At 40.9% G+C, this 23590-nt stretch overlaps 1 protein-coding gene across 1 annotated transcript in view; it reads left to right on the top strand.

The window, feature by feature from the left end:
• Positions 1–23590, top strand: part of herpud2 (HERPUD family member 2) — a 71561-nt gene that overhangs the window by 11546 nt on the left and 36425 nt on the right. The window contains exon 2 of the mRNA XM_060822974.1: positions 20145–20222. Coding sequence (XP_060678957.1) covers positions 20145–20222 — 78 coding nt within the window. The remainder of the gene's footprint in view (positions 1–20144; positions 20223–23590) is intronic.

Below are 23590 nucleotides of genomic sequence, written 5' to 3'. Positions count from 1 at the left end.
GGAACCTGGCCCATTTACGACTCCTCTGAAAAAAAATCAAGGACACAGTATCCTTGCGTAAAGGAACAGCTTTTAGGAAAAAGGGACTCGCTTTGTGACAGCTGACCAATAATATCAGAGGCATAGCATCGCATTCTTGCTTTTACACTATGAAAGTTTATTGATTTAAGATATATAAATATCATGTATATGTATCAATGAATCCTTTGGAACAACTGTTTCAACTTGCCTGGCTACCCTCAGAATTATGCACTTGAACCCAGAGGTGTCTCTATTCCTGTACTCTCCTCCAAGGTTGTACCAGTGAGCCTAAATGTTTCTTCTACCAAAATGTATCATCATTCATTCATCTACATTGAAATTTATCTGCTAGCTGTCTACCCATTTGGCTAACATGTCTGTGTCTCTCTGAAGTCACTCAGCATCATTCTCACAATTCACCATTGTCCCTAACTTAATATCTACTGCAAATTTAGAGATTCTGCCTTCCATACCCATTTATATAAATTGAAAAGGCAAGAGACTTAACACTAATCCCTGAGGAACTTTCAACTTGCCTCGAGTCTGAGGATTGCCCTTCATACCTATCCTGTTTTCTTTTTCTCTTTTTAGCTAACTTCTAATCTCTGCTGTCAAGGATCATAAATCTCAACTTTTTCAAACCAATCTGCCATGTAGCACAGTATCAAATGCTTTCTGAATGTCCAAATATTCAACATTCATAGCGTTACCCTCATCCACTACCTATGTCACCTCATCAAAGAACTCAATTAAATTTGAGACATGACCCCCTGGCCTTGACAAAGCCATATTGACTATCTAGTATTAATTTCTTTTCCTCCAAATAAATATTTATCTTATCCTGTATTATTATCTCCATCAGTTTTCCCAGTATTGATGTCAAACTGGTAGGTCTGTAGTTTCATGGGTTATCCTTTGCCACTTTCTTAAACAACGGAGTCACATTTGCAATTCTGCAGTCCCCAGAACTAATCCTGTGTTCAGAGACCTGGAAAATTTCTGTCAACTGCTCTGTGATCTGCTCCCATACATGTCTTAGCAATTTAGGATGTATCCCTACTCAATTGGCAACTTCTCTACCAAGAGTGCTCCCAGTCTTTTTGGCATCTCTTCTTTATCTATCTCTGTACCTCTAAGTTGCTCAACACCTGCAGTTTTAACTGGACCATTTTGGGAAGATTTGTACTTCAAATTTGATACAGTCAGAAATAAGGTATTCTTTTAATACCTTTGCAATACTCTTTGATTTAGTTAGCAGTTTAGCCTGCTTGTTCCATATGACCCCCACTCTATCTTTGACTAATCTTTAATGATTCATATAGAGTCATAGAGATGTACAGCATGGAAGTAGACCCTTCAGTCCAACCTGTCCATGCCGACCAGATATCCCAATCCAATCTGGTCCCATCTGCCAGCACCCAGCCCATATCCCTCCAAACCCTTCCTATTCATATGTCTATCCAAATGCCTCTTGAATGTTGCAATTGTCCCAGCTTCCACCACGTCCTCTGGTAGCTCATTCCATACACGTACCACCCTCTGCGTGAAAAGGTTGCCCCTTAGGTCTCTTTTATATCTTTCCCCTCTCACCCTAAACCTATGCCCTCTAGTGTGGACTCCCCGACCCCAGGGAAAAGACTTTGTCTATTTATCCTACCCATGCCCCTCATGATTTTGTAAACCTCTCTAAGTTCACCCCTCAGCCTCCGACGCTCCAGGGAAAACAGCCCCAGCCTGTTCAGCATCTCCCTTTGGCTCAAATCTCCAACCCTGGCAACATCCTTGTAAATCTTTCCTGAACCCTTTCAAGTTTCACAACATCCTTCCGATAGGAAGGAGACCAGAATTGCACGCAATGTTCCAACAGTGGCCTTACCAATGTCCTATACAGCCACAATATGACCTCCCAACTCCTGTCGTCAATATTCTGACCAATAAACGAAAGCATATCAAACGCCTTCCTCACTATCCTATCTACCTGCGACTCCACTTTCAAGGAGCTATGAACCTGCACTACAAAGTCTCTTTGTTCAGCAACACTCCCTAGGACCTTACCATTAAGTGTATAAGTCATGCTAAGATTTGCTTTCCCAAAATGCAGCACCTCACATTTATCTGAATTAAATTCCATCTGCCACTTCTCAGCCCATTGGCCCATCTGGTCCAGATCTTGTTGTAATCTGAGGTAACCCTCTTCACTGTGCACTACACCTGTAATTTTGGTGTCATCTGCAAACTTACTAATTTATGCTCGCATCCAAATCATTTATGTAAATGACAAAAAGTAGAGCACCCAGCACTGATCCTTGTGGCACTCCACTGGTCACAGGCCTCCAGTCTGAAAAACAACCCTCCACCACCACCCTCTGACTTCTACCTTTTGAGCCAGTTCTGTTTCCAAGTGGCTAGTTCTCCCCGTATTCCATGACATGAATAACTACCATTTTACTATTTTAAATGCAGTTTGCTGTCTTTTCCTCATGCTTCATCTTAGCTTCCTTATCTCAGCCTTTGCCTTTCTCCTGCATTTGAGATGCTCTTCCAGAGTTCTATTGTTATTATTCTGGTATGATGTCATCGATATCCCCAGTCATCCAGGGTACTCTAGGAGTTTGATACCGTTATATTTATTTCTCATGGGCATGGATGTAGCTTGCAGCCTGTTCATTTGTCTTTTGGAAATCTCCTATTTTCCCATCCACTATTTTATCTACGAAAATAGGTTTTTAATCAACTTGCACTCGTTCAATTAGATCCACAAAATCGGCCCTTTTCTGGTCTAGGATCATAATCCTTGCAAATTAATATTGAATGTTCTTATATTATGATTACTAATTCCCAAATATCCACTCTAATGTTCTCCTATTAGTCAGCAAACCAGTAAATGTTGGTCCTTGAATTCCATTGCCCATACAATAGGGTACAATACACAGTGAGGAGACAGTGAGTTCTGTAGATACTGGAGATCAAAGTTGAGTGGGTGTTGCTGGAAAAGCACAGCAGGTCAGGCAACATCCGAGGAGCCGGAAAATCGATGTTTCGGGCCGGAGCCTTAAATTACAGTTTATTTCTAGCAAATACTAATGAATTAGTACACCAGCACACTGTCAGCTTCTGTTTGCATTATGCAATGGGACAACTTCATAGAGGACACTTATGAGGCACAGATGATTTGTATTCCAGTAAATGAAAGGACCAATAAAGGCAGCTCGCTAGATGGCAAAAAAAATAGAAATTAAGATGAATATTTTAAAAGTAGAATAGGTATTCTTTGGACAGATGGCAGATAGAAAGTAAACTTAAGAACCAGGTTGAAAATAGAAGTTTCAGAGGAGAGGCACGAATGCAAATAAGAGGAGCATGAAAAGAGGCTTGCAACCAAAATAAAATGGATGTCTTCTACAGGAATATTAATTGTAAAAGGATACTGATTTGAGAAGAAAAAGTGGATTTACACATGGAGGCAGTGCATATGATACAAGTATTAATGGGGGATACATTACATCAGTCTTTACCAATGAAGAAAACATTGTCAATTTCGTTGTTCAAGAGAAGTTAGTTCAGACATTCAGGATTTAGTTGGTTAAGTGCAGGCATTGGTTAGGTTTACAGTACTTCGTGGTTAAGGCACCACGACTGAATGAGATGCATCCAGGGGTTCTGAGGAAAGTGACCAGTAGAGATTACGGAAACACTGGCCATAACTTTTCAGTCTCTCTTAGATTCTGGGGTGGAGGACTAGAGAATTGCAAATAATAATAAAGCCTTGGATACTGTATGCTTTATTAACCATGTTGTCAACTCGTTTTGCCACTTTTGTCAACCTATTCATATATACGTTCTTTCTTGAACAAAAATGGAAAGCAAGGTAAGCCCAAGAACAGCAGGGCAGTCAGTTGAACTTCAGTGATGGAGCAACCTCTATAATTTCAATACAAATTAACAGTCACACTGGAAAATGTAGGTTATTTAAATCAAGTCAGCATGGATTTCTTGAGGGAAAGTCCCCTTTAATTAGCTTACCTCTTCCAAAAAAAAAATAAGATGAGGATAATGCAGTTGATGTTGTTTATGTAGATTTACAAAAGGTGTTTGAAGTAGTGCCTTTTAACAAAGATCTGCACAAAATTCTAGCTCATGAAATATAGGAAATTGTAGCAGCAACATGAATCTTGAATTGGCTTGTTGATCGTAACCAGAACTTTGTGATTAATGGACATTTTTCACACTGGAGAAAAGTGCGTAGCAGAGTTCCCCAAGGTCGATGTTAGCACCCTTTCTTTTTCTGATCTATATTAATGATTGAGAGTTTGGTGCACTGAGCACGGTGTTGAAGTTTTGAGGATGGTAACATTGTAAATGTGAGGAGGATAGTGCAGAGCTTTTGAAATAGACAATGGTCATACAGGTAGCAAAATAAGCTCAATGTCGAGAAGTGAGGAGATTCATTATACCTGGAAGAACATGGAGAAATAAATAAAATTGAAGGAACAATTCTAAAGGAGGTGTGGGGTAGAGGAACCTCTCTATTTACTTGAAAGTGACAGGCAGGTCAGAGAGTTTGGTTAACAAAGGGTATATTTTGCTTGGCTTTATTAATAGGGGCACATAGCAAGAACTAAGAGGTTATGTTGAATTTGTAGAAAACATAGTTTCAACCTCAGCTGAAGTATTGAATCCATTCCTGTATGTCACACTTCAAAAGAATATGAAGATATTGGAGAAAAAGAGTTGCCCCTTCGGGTCCCCTTTAAACCTTTCCCCTCTCATGCTAAACCTATGCCCTCGAGTTCTGGACTCCTCCACCCCAAGGAAAATAGCATGTCTATTTACCCTATCCATGCCCCTCATGATCTGAGGTCACCCCTCAGCCTCCAACACTCCAGGGAAAATAGCCCCAGTTTATTCGGCCTCTCCCTGTAGGTCAAACCCTCCAAACCTGGCAATATCCTTGCGAATCTTTTCTGAACCCTTTTCAAGTTTCGATTTCTCAACTTTAGTCAGCAAACTCTGCCATTTGATTAGAGAAAACAAATACATTTTCAAGTTGTCTTCTGTATTTGCTGCTAAACTGCGATCACACTTCCTGTTCTAAATTTCTGAGTATCTACTTTTGTTAAGGATATATCCAAGGAAATGAAAATCTACACTTAACAGTCTGCACATTCTGATGAGCACTTTAGTGCCATAAGATGTCCCAAATAGCTTCACAGGCATTTTTTAAAAATTGCCATCACCCCATGAGAGGTATGATCAAGCGCTTCATGAAGTGGAAGGTCGTAAAGAGGGTCTCAAAGGAGAATACTGAGAAAGAGATGCAGGTGGGTATTAGGAGGATATTCCAGTGTTTGTGGCTGAGACAACTGAAGGTATGATCACCACTCATGAATTGGTTAAAATCAGGGAAGTTATGGAGGCCAGAATTAGAACCAATCACTGATAATTTTTAGGTTTTTCAGCTGAAGTAGATTATAGAGAAATTTGGGGGTAAAAATTAAGAGAAATTAAAAATTATTGTTTGATTAGGAGCCACGGTGGCACAGTGGTTAGCGCTGCTGCCTCACAGCGCCTGTAGACCTGGGTTCAATTCCCGACTCAGGCAACTGACTGTGTGGAGTTTGCACGTTCTCCCCGTGTCTGCGTGGGTTTCCTCCGGGTGCTCCGGTTTCCTCCCACAGTCACAAAGATGTGCGGGTCAGGTGAATTGGCCATGCTAAATTGCCCGTAGTGTTAGGTAAGGGGTAAATGTAGGGGTATGGGTGGGTTGTGCTTCGGCGGGTCGGTGTGGACTTGTTGGGCCGAAGGGCCTGTTTCCACACTGTAAGTCTAATCTAATCTAATCAATGTAGGTCAGCAAACACTGGAGATGGTTGAACTCGTCAACTGTAATTTTATGATCTTGCTATGGTTTCAATGGGACATAGTGGAAATTTGCAAGTAAGGACAAATTTTGACTTGAAAAGTTTGCCTGACTTGATCTTTGTTCCTTGCTCTAATTACTATCATACCTCTGACATCACCTAAAGTTGGTTTTGACTCTGTGTGCACTGCCTCAGGATATTGTGTTCGAAGTGAGTACGTTCTCTTTGAGTAGGTTTCTTGGTCAATTGGCTTTGGGATCAATATATTTACGGATTGTAAATGGTTTTCAGGAAGCTTTCAGGGTATTGTTTGTAAAAGTGAATTTGCCGAACATTGAATTAATATTAGAAAGTGCCTGGTTGCCGTAATAATTAAAGGTAGATAAAATATTTCATTTCCTTTGGACTTCCTGAAGCACTTCATGACCTAAAAATAATTTGTGAAGCCTGGTTACAGTTTTTTGTGAAAATTCAGTGGCTGATTTGTGCACAACAGTTCTTGCAGGCTGCAATGTGATCAGTAAGTGGAGTTTTAGCATCATGGTTGAGGAATAACTTAGAACTCGACACTGAGCTCCCTGCACATATTCAGATAGTACCATGGAATCTTTCATGGTGACCTTGTTGCCACATTTCCCCCCTCAGTGGAAGCAAAATGCTCAGAGACATGGCATCATTTTACCTCCTTCATCCTTGTTCCAGGCCTGGGCGGAGAGAGAATGATCGCCCATGTGCACAGAGACATGAGTTCACAGTGTTCTTTTGAACAACAGTTTCTCAATGTACTATATAGTCATTTTACAAGGAGGAGCATCCAGAGAAGGCAAAATACATATTAATTGGTTGACCATTACAATCGATGAGTATCAATAGCAGAGACCAAGCCTTTTACTGTTATACAATGAATGATCTTAACCTTGTTACAATGCATACTTTTCCCCTTGTTAGTTGACCTTGCATACTAAATGCTTCCATTGTTAAATGGCTGTACATGATGACTGCTTTTCCACCTTGTTAGCCCATTACACTTGCCTCCAGCACCCCATTGCTAACTGTAAGTTCTTATCTGATCTGAGTCATGTTCAGCCAAACCTCTTGTTTCACAAAACTGAGAACCTAACTCTTTCCCTGCCTGCCTACACTCTATATACATTCTCAACATGATCAGACAAACCTGGTTTCATGTGCCATCTGAAATGTGGACCCTCAGTGCAGTATCTTTGTAGTATTGAAATGTTACCCCACTTTTATTTAAGGGGTGTGGACTTTTGGTCGCATTTATTTCTCAGCCTTATTTGCCCTTGAAAAGGTTATGGTAAGCTACCACCTGGAACTGTTGCAATCCATTTGGTGGAGGTACATTCAGTGCTGTTCAGAATAGAGTTCCAAGATTTAGTGGTGATATTTCCAAGTATCTGATGCCCTTTTCCTTGTAGATTCTAACAGCTGTGAATTTGGAACATGGTGAGGGTCCTTTTGAGTTTCTGCAGTGCATCTCATAGATGGTGCATACTGCTGCTACTAAGTATCGCTGAAGGAAGGAGTGAATATATGTAAGTGTAGTTCATAATTTTTTAGTGAACATCTCCACTGCTAACCTTATGGTGGAAGGCATTGATGAAGCAGCAAAAGGTGGTTGGGCTTAGGGTATTACTCTGAGGGGTGACCCTGGGTTAGCAATGTGGCACAGTGGTTAGTAATGCTGCTTCACAGTTCCAGGGACCCAGGTTCAATTCCCCCTCTAGCGACTGTCTGTGTGGAAGTGTCTTGTTCTCTCCGTGTCTGCGTGGGTTTCCTCCCACAGTCCAAAGATAGGCAGGTTAGGTGGATTGGCCAAGTTTTAAAACAAAAATGTCCAAGGATGGGCAGGTTGAGTGGGTTAACCATGATAAAAACCCCATGGGGATAAGATGGGAGGGTGGATCATCGTGGGATGCTCTTTGAATCCTTATGGACAGAAGGAGACCATTTAGTGCATTAGGTCTGCACTGACTGTCCTGTGATTCTGACTACTGTAGTGATGCTCTAGAGTTGAGATGTCTGACCTGCAACACCCACAACCAAAATATAATTTTGCAACAAGGGTTGAACATCCGTTCTTCTGATGGGGCTGAACTCTTTCAGTCTCGGAATATTGTCACTTTGTAGTGGTTCTGTTCGCCGAGTCAGCGAACAGAACCACTACAACAAGCACCCGAGCTACAAATCTTCGCACAAACTTTGAATATTATCACTTTTTTTCCAGTTAATTTGTAGATCTTTAAGATGTTGTTCAGTTGCATTCCAATCCCCAAGTTGTACCACCATCCTGGAGATGGGGTTCCCATTGCTGATAAACTGAACTTAACTCGTCATATAATTACTAGAAGAGCAAGTTAGAGGCTTGAAATTCAGTGGTCAGCAACTCACTTGGTGTATCCCCAAATTCTACCATCCACAAGGCACACATCAGGAGCTTGATGGAATACTCTGCACATGCCTGGATGAGTGCAGCTGCAGCAACACTCAAGAAGCTCAACACCAGCCTGCCCAAAAGAATCCAGTTTGAAAGGCATCACACTTACCCCTACCTTAAATGTGCACTCCCTCCACTGCTGATGCACAATGACAGCAGCGTGTACAGTATACAGGATGCATTGCAGTAACTCACCGAGGCTTCTTTGACAGCATATAATCCACTCTAGCTGCAGAATCACTATGAAACAGACTGAATTATTTCTCTCTGCAGTAATGATGTCACAATGGGTAATTCTGGATTGTGAATGACACTGACACAGTGCACTGGGGCTAGGCACTCATTTGGTACCAGCACAAAAATTGAATGATCGTGAGTATTTTTCCACGCATGTTACAACTGCCCTTTTTAATGAGTGCAGATCTTAGGGTCGTAATTGAATCTCCGTGTTCAGGTGATAGTAATGGCTTTTCTGAGCTGTTGTATTTTTTATTCTTAAATGTTTTATTCCTTCCACTGTCCTGAAAAATATACAAGTTTATTATTTTGGTGTAATGCTACTGCAAAGGTGTTATGCCATGAAAAGTGTGTTGATGGAAATCATGTGGGTGATTGATTTTTCTCAGTTAGTTACAGACCAGGTATGTTGCTGTGTATGAGCAGGTCATGTAGCCAGTTGCCAAAGCCTTAGAACTATCTAGTCCAATCTTCCCAGCAGACTAAACAGTATTTTTTAAGTTGTGCCAATCTCTCTGATACAATTGATAGGTGCCACAGAGTATTTCATTTAACTCAGCTCGCCTTGATCCATTTGACAAGTTCAGTTGCAAAGCTACGCAGAGGCTCATATAAAATCCAGGCATTTGCATAGACCAGTTGGACCAAATGGTTTGTTTCAATGTTGTCGTCATTATTATTATGTTTGTTCTGCCGAAGGCAGGTTCTTGGCAGATGATAATCTTTCTGCACTTCATTGACTTATGCCAGTCTTTTAATTTAGCAATTACTTCTTTCAATTTTCTAGCTTTACACTATTGATATTCTCCTCTTTCCTCTCTAACTTTGAATCCTCCCTCTATTATCTCTTAGTATTTTTCTCTAAAGATGTGCCCTACCCAGATTCTGTGCCTTCTAATTATATTCAATAAATATCTTTATTCATTCACTCCCCACAACACTTTCTTTCATTTGTTACTTCTTGTATCAGCAGATTCTTTCCATTTGAGCCTCAACCCACATTTCAAAGCAATTTCAAAGGCCAGTCTCTCTCTTTATGCAATAAACATGTTTTGTATCCATACCAGCAACATTGCAATCAAAGTGTTGGCAAGTCTATTTTTGGGTTGTTTATTCTGTTATCCAGTTGAGAACAGCTTTTTAAGTCTCCCTTTCCATTGCTGTCCTTATTCTTATTTATTTGTTGCATCTTTCATCTGCAGATATTGCATTTGATGAATTTTTGTACCTGATATTCAGTTTCTCTTCCTCCTAAAAATGTTTCTGGGTGATTTTGAAATATGCATCATTTATTTAGGTTTTGTCAATGTTCATTTTTATTGACAAATTTATGTCTGCTGTTGAGTATTTTATCTTGTACACCACTGTAAGTGCTTTTATCAATTTAACTGAAGTTGTCATTTGTTTCCCTCGTACCTATACACCTTCAAATATTTCTTCAATCATTGTTTCTGCAGAGACATTGAAGAGGGCTGATGACAAACAACACCCTTGCTGAACTCCTTTAACTTTTTTAGTGTTATTTTGCTCATGTACAGGTTTCTCTCCAAACTACAGCGAAGTCTTTCAGACCTACCAGGATTTTGATCAAGTCAATCAGATCAGATGCTGTATGTTGTACATAAGCCACTGGTTTAAAACCTGTGTTGGAGTACCAGGGTTGATGATAGTCCTATTCCTGCTCTCACTGGTCTGTTCTAATTCAGTCTTGTTCTCTCAAATAACCAAGTAGACAAAATTGTGAACTAAGTACAAGTAAAGCTTTTTAAAAATCCATCTCTACATGATTGTTGTGTATGTGAAATAATGACAGAGATGTCGTCTCCCACCCTCCCTTTCATCTCCACCCCAGCAGTTTCAGTATCGAATATGGAAAACTCTATGGTGGGCTTTGAGAGAGATTTGGTGTTTGGTTCTTTGTCAAATGATTTGAAAATTTGCAGTCTTGCATTTTTTTGACATGTACAATATTCTAGAAGTTTTTCAATGGAATCATTTAGTGCCCTGAGTATACACCTGATTACAGCATGTATGTATTCTTTAAGAAGCTCTGCTTTTGCAGTTTGACTATCCAAGGGTTCAAATTGGCTTTGAACCCAATAATATGAAGATGCTGCAATTTTGATTCTCTGATAGGGCTGGCAACTGATTACTGATTTTAAAAAACACACACTAAAGAATTTTACGAACGCTATTGGTGTTACTAACATAACCCCCAGGTTGGAATCTCTTTCATTTAACAACACATTGGTCTTTGCTAATTTGGCAATGCCCATTTGAGTTGGGGGATTATAAACACTTGGTTGCAAAGAATGCAGACACTTTTACGCATTGGGTGTGCTGCAAGACCTTTATATTGCATGCTTTTGTTAGTCTAGCTTAAAATTCATAAACAATGTTATAAACCATGGTGTTCAGTTGTTCAAATCTCAAAAGCTCTCAGATGTATTGTTCAGTTGTTCTGCTTGTGTCAGTGTGAACACCGTGAAGGATGTTTAAAGTTCCATTTGCTTCTTTCTGTACTTGGTAGCATAAAAGTAATTCGTAGCTGCTTTCAAAGCCTGACTTTGAGTTAAGGAGGGGTAAGAGCACATTGTGAATACAATATTTAAAAAATATAACTTCAAAGAGCTGTTGGTCTTGCACTCAAGCTAATCAATTGGAAATGCAATGATAATTTTTTTCAATCATTTTGTATAAAACTTTAATTAGTGTAAAAAATGAGGTCTGCAGATGCTGGAGATCACAGCTGAAAATGTGTTGCTGGTTAAAGCACAGCAGGTTAGGCAGCATCTCAGGAATAGGGAATTCGACGTTTCGAGCATAAGCCCTTCATCAGGAAACTTTAATGCACACTTTACTTCCAGCCCATATGTAATACCTTGCAACTAACTGGTTTGAAGTAGAAAGGTTTAAAAAAGTGGTTTCAGCTTTTGAGATTTGACCTTGTCCTACTTTACTAGTGTTTAGAATAATTTAGAAGGTGAATCTAGCCCCCACAGCACAATTGCTTCCTTTAGAATGCATGTGTGTGTAATTGGCAACATCATTAAAGCTGTTTGCAAATCTGCAATGAAATGAGTCTGAAATAAAGTTCTTGCTAATTAATATACATGTATGACAACAGATTGATATGTTTAGCATTGTAATTAAATTACAACTTTGCTGTTATTTGTAGATTCGTTTTTCCTCTCCTTGTCTTGCTGTAGCCTATCTTCTCAGAAGGTGGTGTTATTAGGGACTATTGTCAGTCAATACTCAGAGGGGAGGTATCGTTGAAAGTCTTGGTGTGTGATGCTGTATTAAATGAGGTCTAGTAGCTACTTTGAGTGCCTCTATAACTTTGCATTCCTGCTCGTGAGCATCAAATTGCTCAATTTGATCAGATCTATTGTAGCTGAAAATGTGTTGCTGGAAAAGCGCAGCAGGTCAGGCAGCATCCAAGGAGCAGGAGAATCGACGTTTCGGGCATGAGCCCTTCTTCAGGAATGAGGAGGATGTGCCAAGCAGGCAAAGATAAAAGGTTGGGAGGAGGGACTTGGGGGAGGGGCGTTGGAAATGCGCTAGGTAGAAGGAGGTCAAGGTGAGGGTGATAGGCCAGAGTGGGGGTGGGGGCGGAGAGGTTAGGAAGAAGATTGCAGGTTAGGAAGGTGGTGCTGAGTTTGAGGGTTGGGACTGAGACAAGGTGGGGGGAGGGGAAATGAGGAAACTGGAGAAATCTGAGTTCATCCCTTGTGGTTGGAGGGTTCCTAGGTGGAAGATAAAGCGCTCTTCCTCCAGCCGTCGTGTTGCTATGGTCTGGCGATGGAGGAGTCCAAGGACCTACATGTCCTTGGTGGAGTGGGAGGGGGAGTTGAAGTGTTAAGCCACGGGGTGGTTGGGTTGGTTGGTCCGGGGTCCCAGAGGTGTTCTCTGAAACGTTCCGCAAGTAGGCGGCCTGTCTCCCCAGTATAGAGGAGGCCACATCGGGTGCAGCAGATGCAGTAAATGATGTGTGTGGAGGTGCAAGTGAATTTGTGGCGGATATGGAAAGATCCATTGGGGCCTTGGAGGGAAGTAAAGGGGGAGGTGTGAGTGCAAGTTTTGCATTTCTTGCGGTTGCAGGTGAAGGTGCCGGGAGTGGAGGTTGGGTTGGTGGGGGGTGTGGACCTGACGAGGGAGTGGTCTTTTGCCCAGAGTGCACACCCCAGGTCATCTCCTCTGCCCAGAAAGAAGCTCTCAGATCTATTGTAATCAAAATAAATTAAGTGCACGTAACTTTGAGATGTCAAAGAGAAATAGTCATATGGATGTACGGGGTTGAGACTGTGGCGCTGGAAAAGCACAGCAGGTCAGGCAGCATCCAAGGAGCTGGAGAATCGACATTTCGGACATAAACCCTTCATCACTCCAGCATCTGCAATCCTCACTTTCTCCTCAAGAGATACACAGCATGGAAACAGATCCTTCAGTCCAACTTGTCCATGCTGACTAGATATCCTAAATTTAATCCAGTCCCATTTACTAGCACTTGGCCCATATCACTGTCAACCCTCCCTATTCATATACCCAGCCAGATGCCTTTTAAATGTTGTAATTGTACCAGCCGCCTCCACTTCCTCTGGAAGCTCATTCCATACACGCACTACCCTTTGTGTGAAGAGGTTGCCCCTGAGCTCCCTTTTATATCATTCCCCTCTCACCCTAAACCTAAGCTGTCTTATTCTGGACTCCTCCACCCCAGGGAAATTTACCCCTATCCATGCCCCTCTTGATTTTATAAACCTCTACAAGGTCACCCCTCAGCCTCCAACACTGCAGGAAGAACAGCCCCAGCCTAGTCAGCCTCTCCCAATAGATCAAACCTCCCCCAACCCTGGCAATATCCTTGTAAATCTTTTCTGAACCGTTTCAAGATCCACAGCATCTTCTCTATTAGAGGGGGACCAGAATTGCACACAATATTCCAAAAATAACCTAACCAATGTCCTGTATAGCTGGAACATGACCTCCCAACTCGTATACTCAATTCTCTGACCAATAAAGGAAAATATACTGAACACCACCTTCACTATCTTATCTACCTGAGACTCCACTTCCAAGGACCTATGGACCTGTATTCCAAGATCTCTTTGTTCAGCAACACTTCCCAGCACCTTACTATTAAGTGTATAAATCCTGCTCTGATTTTCTTTTCCAAAATGCAGCACCTCACATTTATCTAAATTAAGCCCCATCTGCCACCTCTCAACCCATTGGTCAATCTGACCAAGATCCCATTGTACTCTGAGGTAACCTTCTTGGCTATCCACTACACCTCCAATTTTAGTTGCATCTGCAAATTTGTGAACTTTGCCTCCTAGGCTCATATCCAAATCATTTATATAAATAATAAAAAGTAGTGGACCCAGCACCAATGCTTATTGTACACCACTGATCATTGGCCTCAAATCTGAAAAGCAAGCCTCCATACCCACCCTCTGTCTTCTGCCTTCGAGCCAATTCTGTATCCAAATGGCGAGTTCTCACGCCTGTCTACTTGGATCTGCAGGGATTTTTTTTGTCTCTTCAGTGTGATCTAACCTTGCGAACCAGGAGAAAGGTGAGGATTGTAGATGCTGGAAATGAAAGTCAAAAAGTGTGGCGTTGGAAAAGCACAGCAGGTTAGGAGCAGGAGGCTCGACATTTCAGGCATAAGCCAGCCTACCATGAGGAACCTTGTCAAACGCCTTACTAATCCGTATCAATCATGTCCACTGCTCTGCTCTCATCAATCCTCTTTACTACTTCAAAAAACTCAAGTTAGTGAAGCATGACTTTCCACAAACAAAGCCATGTTGACTATCCCTAATCATTCCTTACCTGTCCAAACACCTGTCCATCAGGATTCCCTCCAACAAATTGCACACTACTGATATCATGCTCACCAGTCTATAGTTCCCTGGCTTGTCCTTACTGCCTTTCTTAAATAGTGGCACTACGTTTAGCCAACTTCCAGTCTTCCAGCACCTCACCTGTAACCATTGATCGAAATATCCCTGCAAGGGGCCCAGCAATCACTTCCTTAGCTTTCCACAGAGCTCTCGGGTACACCTGATCAAATTGTGGGGATTTATTCACTTTTATGCTTTTTAAGAAATCCACACCACTACCTCCTCTGTAACATTGACATTTTTCAAGATGTCACCGTGTATTTCCCCACATTCTGTGTCTTGCATATCCTACTCCACAGTAAACACTGATGTAAAATACTCATTTAGTATATACCCAATCTCCTGTGATTCCACACATAGGCTGCATTGCTAACCTTAAGGAATCTTGTTCTTTCCCTAGTTACCCTTTTGTCTCTCATGTATTTATAAAATCCCTTTGGATTCTCCTTAACCCTATTTGCCTAAGCTATCTCATGTCCCCTTTTTGCCCTCCAGATTTCCATCTCAAGTATACCCCTATCGCGTTTATACTTTTTTGAGAATTCACTTGATCTGTCCTGTTTATACCTGAGGTTTTTTTTTAACCAAAGCCTCAGTTTCTCTATGGTAGTCATGATTTGGAGACACTGGTGTTGGTCTTGGGTATGCAAAGTTAAAAATCATGCAACACCAGGTTATTGTCCAACAGGTGTATTTGAAAGCACCACAATCACCTGATGAAGGAGCAGCACTCCAAAAGCTAGTGCTTCCAAATACACCTGTTGGACTATAACCTGGTGTGATTTTTAACTTAATTTCTCTACGCATCCAGCATTCCCGACACCTACCAGCCTTGCTTTTCACTCTGACAGGAACATATTGTCTTTGAACTCTCGTTATCTCATTTTTGAAGGCTTCCTGTTTTCCAGCCATCCCTTTTCCTGCAAACATCTGCCGCCCAATCAGGTTTTGGAAGTTCTTGCCTAACACCGTCAAAATTGGCCTTTCAATTTAGCATTTTTGACTTTCCGGTCTAGTCTATACTTTTTCATCACTATTTTAAAACTAATAGAATTATGGTTGCTAGCCCCAGAGTGTTCCCCCAGTGATACCTCAGTCACTTGCCCTGCCTTATTTCCCAAGAGTAGGTCAAGCTTTGAACCTTCTCTAGTAGATACATCCATATACTGACTCAGAAAATTTTCTCTTGCACACTTAACAAATTCCTCTCCATCTAAACCCTTAACATGATGGCAGTCCCAGTCTATGCTTGGAAATCCCCTACCATTACCATCCTATTATTCTTACAGATAATCTCATGAATTTCTTTCTCAATTTCTTGCTTGCTACAGGGGGTCCATAGTACAATCCCAATAAGGTGATCGTGCCTTCCTTATTTCTCAGTTCCACCCAAATAACTTCCCTGGACGAATTCCCAGGAACATCTTCCTTCGGTATAGCCGTAATGTTATCCCTTATCAAAATTGTTACACCCCACTCCTCTTTTGCCCTACCTTTCTATCCTTCCAATAACATTTGTATCCTGGAAAATGAAGCTGCCAGTCCTATAGTAACAGTAAAAAATGAGGTCTGCAGATGCTGGAGATCACAGCTGAAAATGTGTTGCTGGTCAAAGCACAGCAGGCCAGGCAGCATCTCAGGAATAGAGAATTCGACGTTTTGAGCATAAGCCCTTCATCATTCCTGATGAAGGGCTTATGCTCGAAACGTCGAATTCTCTATTCCTGAGATGCTGCCTGGCCTGCTGTGCTTTGACCAGCAACACATTTTCAGCTCAGTCCTATAGTAACTCCAAGATATCCCAGTCCCATGTTCCTAGCCATGCCCTGAGTTCACCTCCTTCCCTGTTCGGCTTCTTGCATTGAAATAAATGCAGTTTGATTTATCAGTCCTACCTTCATTCTCTTCTTTGTTTCTGCCTGCCCTGACTGTTTGACTGCTCCTTTTCCCAATTGTACTGTGAGAAACAGAACTAACTCACAAATCAGCCTGAGTCAAAGCCTTGGAAACAAGAACAATTTATTATGGCCTTGCAAATACCGGACGCCTCTGCAATCGAGCAAAAATGCGCGCGTAACAAAACATGTAAACTTTCTTTGTTCAGTTTGCAAGTTGCTGAATCACGCCTCCCTTTGCTCATTAGTCTAATCTCATCCTATCATAAGCCGGTTACCTCACTGTTTTTTTTTCTCTCTAGTTATATTCTTATCTGGCCATCCTGCTGTCCTTGTATGTCTGCGTTCTTTGTTCCTTGTTTGTTACAGCTTGTTCTTTTATCCAGTTTCTCTTATCATATTAGAAGCTTTATTGTGAAATGCCTCTGCTGCTTCTTTTGTGGTCAGGTACAACCCTTCATAGTTATTTCCTAGCTTAAAACTATTTTCTTTAAAAGACCCTCTATATTCATTCAAGTCTTTAGCTTTAAGTATGCTACATGCTACAAGAATTCTGCGACCGTTTGTATAATGTCCCATCCCCACACCCCCTCACCTGCAGAAACTACATTTCTAACCTCCCACAGTACCAGTCTCAGACTGATTTCTTTCTTCACTATCTCCCTGGGTCCCACCCCTACACCTTAACTAGTGCAATTCTTCACGAGCAGCTCTAGCAAACCTCGCTGCCTGTATATTAGCCCCCAGCAATCCGCCCTTCTTGCACAGATCACATCTACCCCAGAACAGATTCTAATGATCCAAAAATATGAACCCTTCTTCATTGCGCCTGCTCCTCATCCATGCATTCATTTGCTCTGTCTTCCTATTCCTACCCTCATTAGTTCATAGCCTCAGGAGTAATCCAGATATTACTCGTTGATCTCCTTCTTAAATTCCTGCCTAACTTTCTACATTTTCCCCTCAGAATCTCATCATTTTTCCTTCCTATGTCATTAGTTCCAATGTGTGCAACAACCTCCTGCTGGTCACACTCTCCTTTTGAGAATATTCTGCACTCTACTCTGAGATATCCTTGATACTGCCAGCAGGGAGGCAACACATCATTCTGATATCTCACTGTCAGCTGCAGAAATATCTGTCTGTGCCTCTGACTAGAGTCCCCTATCACAATCGATCGCTTGGAACCTGATATATCCCTCATTAAATTAGAGCCAATCTCGGTATCAGAAACTTGCTGTTCGTGCTACATTCCCCTGAAAGTCCATTACCCCCTACATTTTCGAAAACAGCATACTCGTTTGAGATGGGGATAGCCACAAGGAGACTCCTGCAGTACTTCCCTCCCTCTCCTACCTTTCCTGGAGGTAACCCATCTACCTGAGTGGATCTGCGGTTTTTCTCCCTTCCTGTATTAGCTATGCATCACACCCCCTAGCTCTTGTAAATTGTTATTTCCTCTAACTGCTGCTCCAACTGATCCATGAAATCTGATGGGATTTGTAACCAAATGCATTTCCTGCAGACATAATCATCAGCAACATGGAAATTCTCACCCAGATCGACAAACGGAGCACATAACTCTAAGATTGATTTAGTATTTAGATAGCCCCTTCAGCCATGTTTTGAGGGAAGGTGTAAAGGAAGCTAATGCGTTCTTGTCTGGTTCTTATGTGAAACCTGACATCAATAAAATCCTTAGAATTGAAAGGCAGCTTCTGATCTGTGTTAAACAGTGAAATTAGGAACACACTGACTCACCAGCATTTGCAGTAAGTTGCTTTTACTTGAGGGTTTAGAAACGTTCTTGTTGAAGCTGCATGTAGCAATTTAGGTTAGTTATGGGAAAGGTCGAAGTAAACCCAATTATTTGGGTTCACGCTATTCTAGGTACAAGGACGCAGAAATTGTATTAAAATCCTGAAGGTATCAAGTTGAGTGAACATGCAACTACATTTTGTTTTATTGAGCTACAGGACAAATATTGGGAGTCAGGACACCAAGAACATCTTTGATCATATTCAAAATAGTACTGTGAGATGCATTTGAGAAAACAAGTTAAGTTTAATATTTACAAAAGAACTAAGTGCAGAACTCCGTCTCAGCTTTGCACTATATTGTTTGCTTTTGTTGGCAGGATGCAGTGCACAAATCACAGGGCTAAAAGAATAAATCTATTTTTGGAAAGACTGGTGTAGAGGATAGAAAAAATAATTGAACAGGTGATGTATTAATGCTTTTTGTGCAAATCCTCACCTTTAATATAATATTATTCCATATATGATACTTCGAAATTCCTTCAAGGTTTTGTTCTCTAAGAGCTGGGACTTCACCTTTCACTAGAACTGAAGGGAGATTGAAAGGAGATACTTTGTTGGCAAAGAGAGCATTGTTTACTTCCAAATCAACTCTTGACCTTCCATCTGTTAAGGTAGAAGGTTAATCTTTCTTCCAGCTGAAGAACTGAAAATTATTAACGAAAACAGATTGCTAGGAGAAACTCCGCAAGTGTGAAGAGAAAACGAAGTTAACAATTTGAGTCCAGTGACCATCTTCAGAACTGATAGTAGCAAGGAAAATATGCGAAATAAGTTCAAGGAGCTGAGGATTGACTAAATAGGGAAAGATGGAGCTCAGAGAGAAAGAGAGAGAATGACAAAGGGATGCTTAATAAAAATGCCAGAAGCTGATGGTGGATCCATCAAATAAGTGAAAAAGAGTTTGCAGTGCTGAAAGCAGGGTTTGACTGGGTAATGGACATGGAAGGTGGTATTCAAGCTCTAAAATTATCAAACTGTGTTGAATCCTGAAGGCTGCAGGGGCCCCAAATTGAAAATGTGCTTCCAGCTTGTGCTGAGCTTTGCCAAACTTATTGTTCTGCTCAAGGAAATCGATGCAGATATTAAAAGTCATTGATTTTGCACATGTGTGTTTGGTTCGTTAAGGCAGCAATATTCCTGGTGTCAAGTGATCATACAGGCATTGGGTGTACTAACTCCCAGGCCTAGATCTCAAGGCATACAAAGGCTTTGCGACACAAAGCTGTAGGTGAAGTCCAGAAGAATGTAAACAAAATATTTAACCTTTTTAAAATTATCATTGATCAAAAATTGGTGTATAATGGGAAATCCTCTTTTAAAGATTCTCTTTTAAAGATATATTTCCCTTGCTCACCAAATCCCCCTCATTCACCTTGACTGACCGATTGTAAATTGTTTAAATGATGACCACCGTGTGTGTATTCCCATTAAAAATTTATCTATCACTGTTTGTAATCGGAGGTGACTTTTTAAAAAAAGTTAACCTTTTTTTTTCTAATCAACCTGTTCAGAGATGTTTATATGCTTCTGGAGCAGCTGAGACTTGAACCCAAGTCTCTCAGTTCAGAGGTAAGGACAGGACCACTGCACCACAAGACGTCCAGTTCACAGGTGATGTTTGGGTGAGACATTTAACAGATTCCTGAAGAAAGGTTTATACCCGAAACGTCGATTCTCCTGCTCCTTGGATGCTGCCTGACCTGCTACGGTTTTCCAGCAACACATTTTTCAGCTCTGATCTCCAGCATCTGCAGTCCTCACTTTCTCCTGAGACATTTAACAAGCTTTGCCTATCTGTTCAGATGAGGATCATGTTCCATTATTCAACGAGGAAAGGGGTGTTTTCTTGATGTCCTAACTGATACTTGTTGGTTACACAAATTCTTTGTTTTTATTTTGTGAAGCCTGCAAAGAACTTAATTTTTTTATTATTTCTTCCACAGTCCACCAAGGATCAGAGACTTGTGTATTCTGGCAAACTTCTCCCTGACCACTTGCAGCTCAAGGACATTTTTAGAAAGGTAATTTAAAATTCCCTTAAATCTTGTCTGGTTACTGTTGCATGAATTAAAATAAATTTGCAATGGGATTGAAATTCAGATATGTCTTGTTTCTGTGCTCTTTCAAATGTGCTCCAGCACTTATACTCCTCTTGACTCCAAGTTGTTTTAAATTGAACTTCCGTATTAGAATCATTAACATGCTTGTCATATAGTATTCGCAGGTCTAAGTATTGTGATGTCTGATCATAATTGGGTAGTAATATGCATGGATGAGGATGTTGTCAAGTTCTGTCAGTGAGTTGGGGAATGGAATATATTTTCTGGGATCTAGTCAGGGTGAGTTGGAATGATTTGGGCTTGTGTATTTTAGCTGACAATTTTTTTTTTAAATCGCAGCAAGAGGGATTGTTGCTGGGCAATGTAACTCAGTACCCAGAGATGCTCAGAGTGTAATTATGAACACTCTGACAAACATCAATAACTGAAGATGAAGGGTCTAACAGAGAAGACTGTAAAGTAAAACTTACTCCATCTTGTTGCAATCTTGAAGGTTGACAGCTTTTTAAAATGTTTTGAACATGTCCACTCCCTTCACAGACCATGCCTGTATTGGCAATGAAAGTACTATCAGAGGCTTGCAAATCCTACACAAAGCTAATATCATAGTTCTGTCCTTGAGGATGTACTCAAAGTTTTTGGTCTTTTTTGAATTGACGTTGGTTAGGAGTCTCTTCTTCCTGTATTTAAGATGCTTAAGAGTTTACATTTTCCAAGTGCACCAAATCATCGTAGAGCACCTGAGTGGCACGGTGGCACAGTGGTTAGCACTGCTGCCTCACAGCGCCAGGGACCTGGGTTCAATTCCCGCCTCAGGCGACTGACTGTGTGGAGTTTGCACATTCTCCCCGTGTCTGCGTGGGTTTCCTCCGGGTGCTCCGGTTTCCTCCCACAGTCACAAAGATGTGCGGGTCAGGTGAATTGGCCATGCTAAATTGCCTGTAGTGTTGGGTAAGGGGTAGGTGTAGGGGTATGGGTGGGTTGCGCTTTGGCGGGTCGGTGTGGACTTGTTGGGCCGAAGGGCCTGTTTCCATACTGTAAGTAATCTAATATCCTTCTGAGTGATTAATTGTTTCCATATTCTTAGGGCCTATTCACTATTTATTTGCATGAAAATTTGTCTTTCCTTTGTGCATACAATCAATATTTATTATTAATTAATATTAATTACTAAAGTACTTATAGAACAATTAGAGAGTTTAATTTTTTTTTCCGATTTTGGAGGGGAGTGGCAATCTGGAGTTCCTTAACTGCAAGAGTCGTGGAGGATGAAACCTTACATTTAAAATGCACTTGGGTAATCATTTGAAGTGTTGCAGGTTACAAGACTAGAAACTGATAAGTGAGCTGAGGGTGGATAATTCATAATGGGCTGCATGATGTCCTCTGTACTATGAATTTCTGACACTTAAGATTCAATTAAATCTGTCACAAGGCCTCTTCCATGGGGAATTTGAGCTTCAGGAAACTTTCAGTTGGGCACTTGTGACAAGTGTGATGTAGCTTAAACTCATCATTTATCTCCCTGTTTTACCTCCTGACTTAGTCTGTCGTATTCCAAATTCATCAAATATGATCCTTGTCCTTGTTGTATAACTCAACTGGAGCTGTAGGTGCCTGAGTCAGAAGAGAACATTGGCCATATACTTTAGTGTCAAGGTTATTTAAAGTCTGGCTTACTTACCTGTGTTAAAGTAATACATGTCTTTTAATTGTTTTAAATTAGTATTCACAGATTTTTGCCATCAAAATAAAATAAGATTTGTCAATACCACTTTTACTTGTGAATTTCCTTCACTCTGTTCTGATATTGGTCCTCAAACGTGGTCATGGACCAGATGGACTGCAGGCTGATGCAAAAGACCAGTCATTTGGACTGGTCTTCGCTGCGAAAGGTTTGACACATGTTTAACTCCATGCATTGTTTCAAACCTGACTTCATTGATGAAGTACTTCCTGCCATTCATAACAGCATTAAAACCCAAATTTTCAACAGAAAGACAGAGGGATGGAAAAACTGAACACTGAGCCTGAACTCAGCTTGGAACCAATTCATCGTCTCATTGACAGCAGTGCCAGTTTTCACATTTGATTCTGATGCAAAGTTTTTTTTTTGCGATGATGTGCAAAAATGGGTTCGGTGGGATGTGGTGTCCATCAACTAAAATGTTTGAGAGTCAATGATCTGTAGAAATAATTGTGTCTTCGTTTGAAGTTTGGAGATTTTTTTGGGTAGTATTCATAAATACCTGTAGTATGTTTGAATTCCTTTCTTTTGTTTTTGTGTTCTAGTTTACTCTAAATTAGTTAATGTTTGTGTTAACTCATGCACAGCGATGTCTTGCAACAATTTTTGTCTCAAGTGCCACTGAGTAATTTCAGCATTACAGTGTGGTAGTGAGTACTGAATTTAGCTTTGGTATATCTGTGAATACAGTAGAATTGGAGTGAACCACAAAGTTAACTTTCAAACCAGGCAAATCAGAAAGATTGGACCAGATCATGGTGAGAATAATGAAGAAACCTGCCATGGTTGGGCCAAATTGAGTCACTATTCGGATATGTAGAATTCTGGGTAATCCAAGATGGAGGACGGGAAAAATTTCTGGCTGTAAGGGCTGGTTCCTTTTTTTTTTTGAGGTGATTTCCTCGATTTCCAGAAGCAGCAATTACTGTTTTATATGCTGATGCATTTTTTTTGGAACTTTGGAAAAAAAAAGTCAAAACAACAGCAGTTTAAAAGGGAGAAGAGCAGACAAAGAAAGCACATGGTGAGGACAGTGCAGGAGAGATAGAGAGAAAACCTGCACAGTTACCGCCTTTGCTGTTTGAATTCATGTATTGTTGGACATCGGAGTGCATCTGGGAAAATTAACAAACAGCAAAATTCACAACTAATCTTGGAGGAACTGTTGGGCGAAGTTCAAAGCACAGAATCAGATAAGTTAATTGTTGTTTTAAGTCTGTCCAAGAGAGAGGCTGCAGTAGTGGGTACAGTGGATTCTTGATTACATGTTTTTGGCGATAAGTCTCTTGATTAAACTTGAATTAATAGTTATGGCTTATATTTTAAACTGGGGCAATGTTTGTAGAGGAATAAGACGGGTGTTATTTTCTGGGTCTGTAGATTGTGAAGGAGCAAAAATGGCCTTTACGGTAATATTAACTTCTTGTCAGATGTGGGAGTTTAAAGAGAGTTCAAGGGTTACTGCGGAATATATCTGCCATAAATGCTGTTGGATGCGAATTAGATTAGATTACTTAGTGTGGAAACAGGCCCTTCGGCCCAACAAGTCCACACCGACCCGCCGAAGTGCAACCCACCCATA

Source organism: Hemiscyllium ocellatum, chromosome 4 (assembly GCF_020745735.1).
Source record: "Hemiscyllium ocellatum isolate sHemOce1 chromosome 4, sHemOce1.pat.X.cur, whole genome shotgun sequence".
NCBI classification, from domain to species: Eukaryota; Metazoa; Chordata; class Chondrichthyes; order Orectolobiformes; family Hemiscylliidae; genus Hemiscyllium; species Hemiscyllium ocellatum.
Note: the sequence above shows the minus strand (reverse complement) of the source record. Positions and strands in the feature narration are given on the sequence as shown.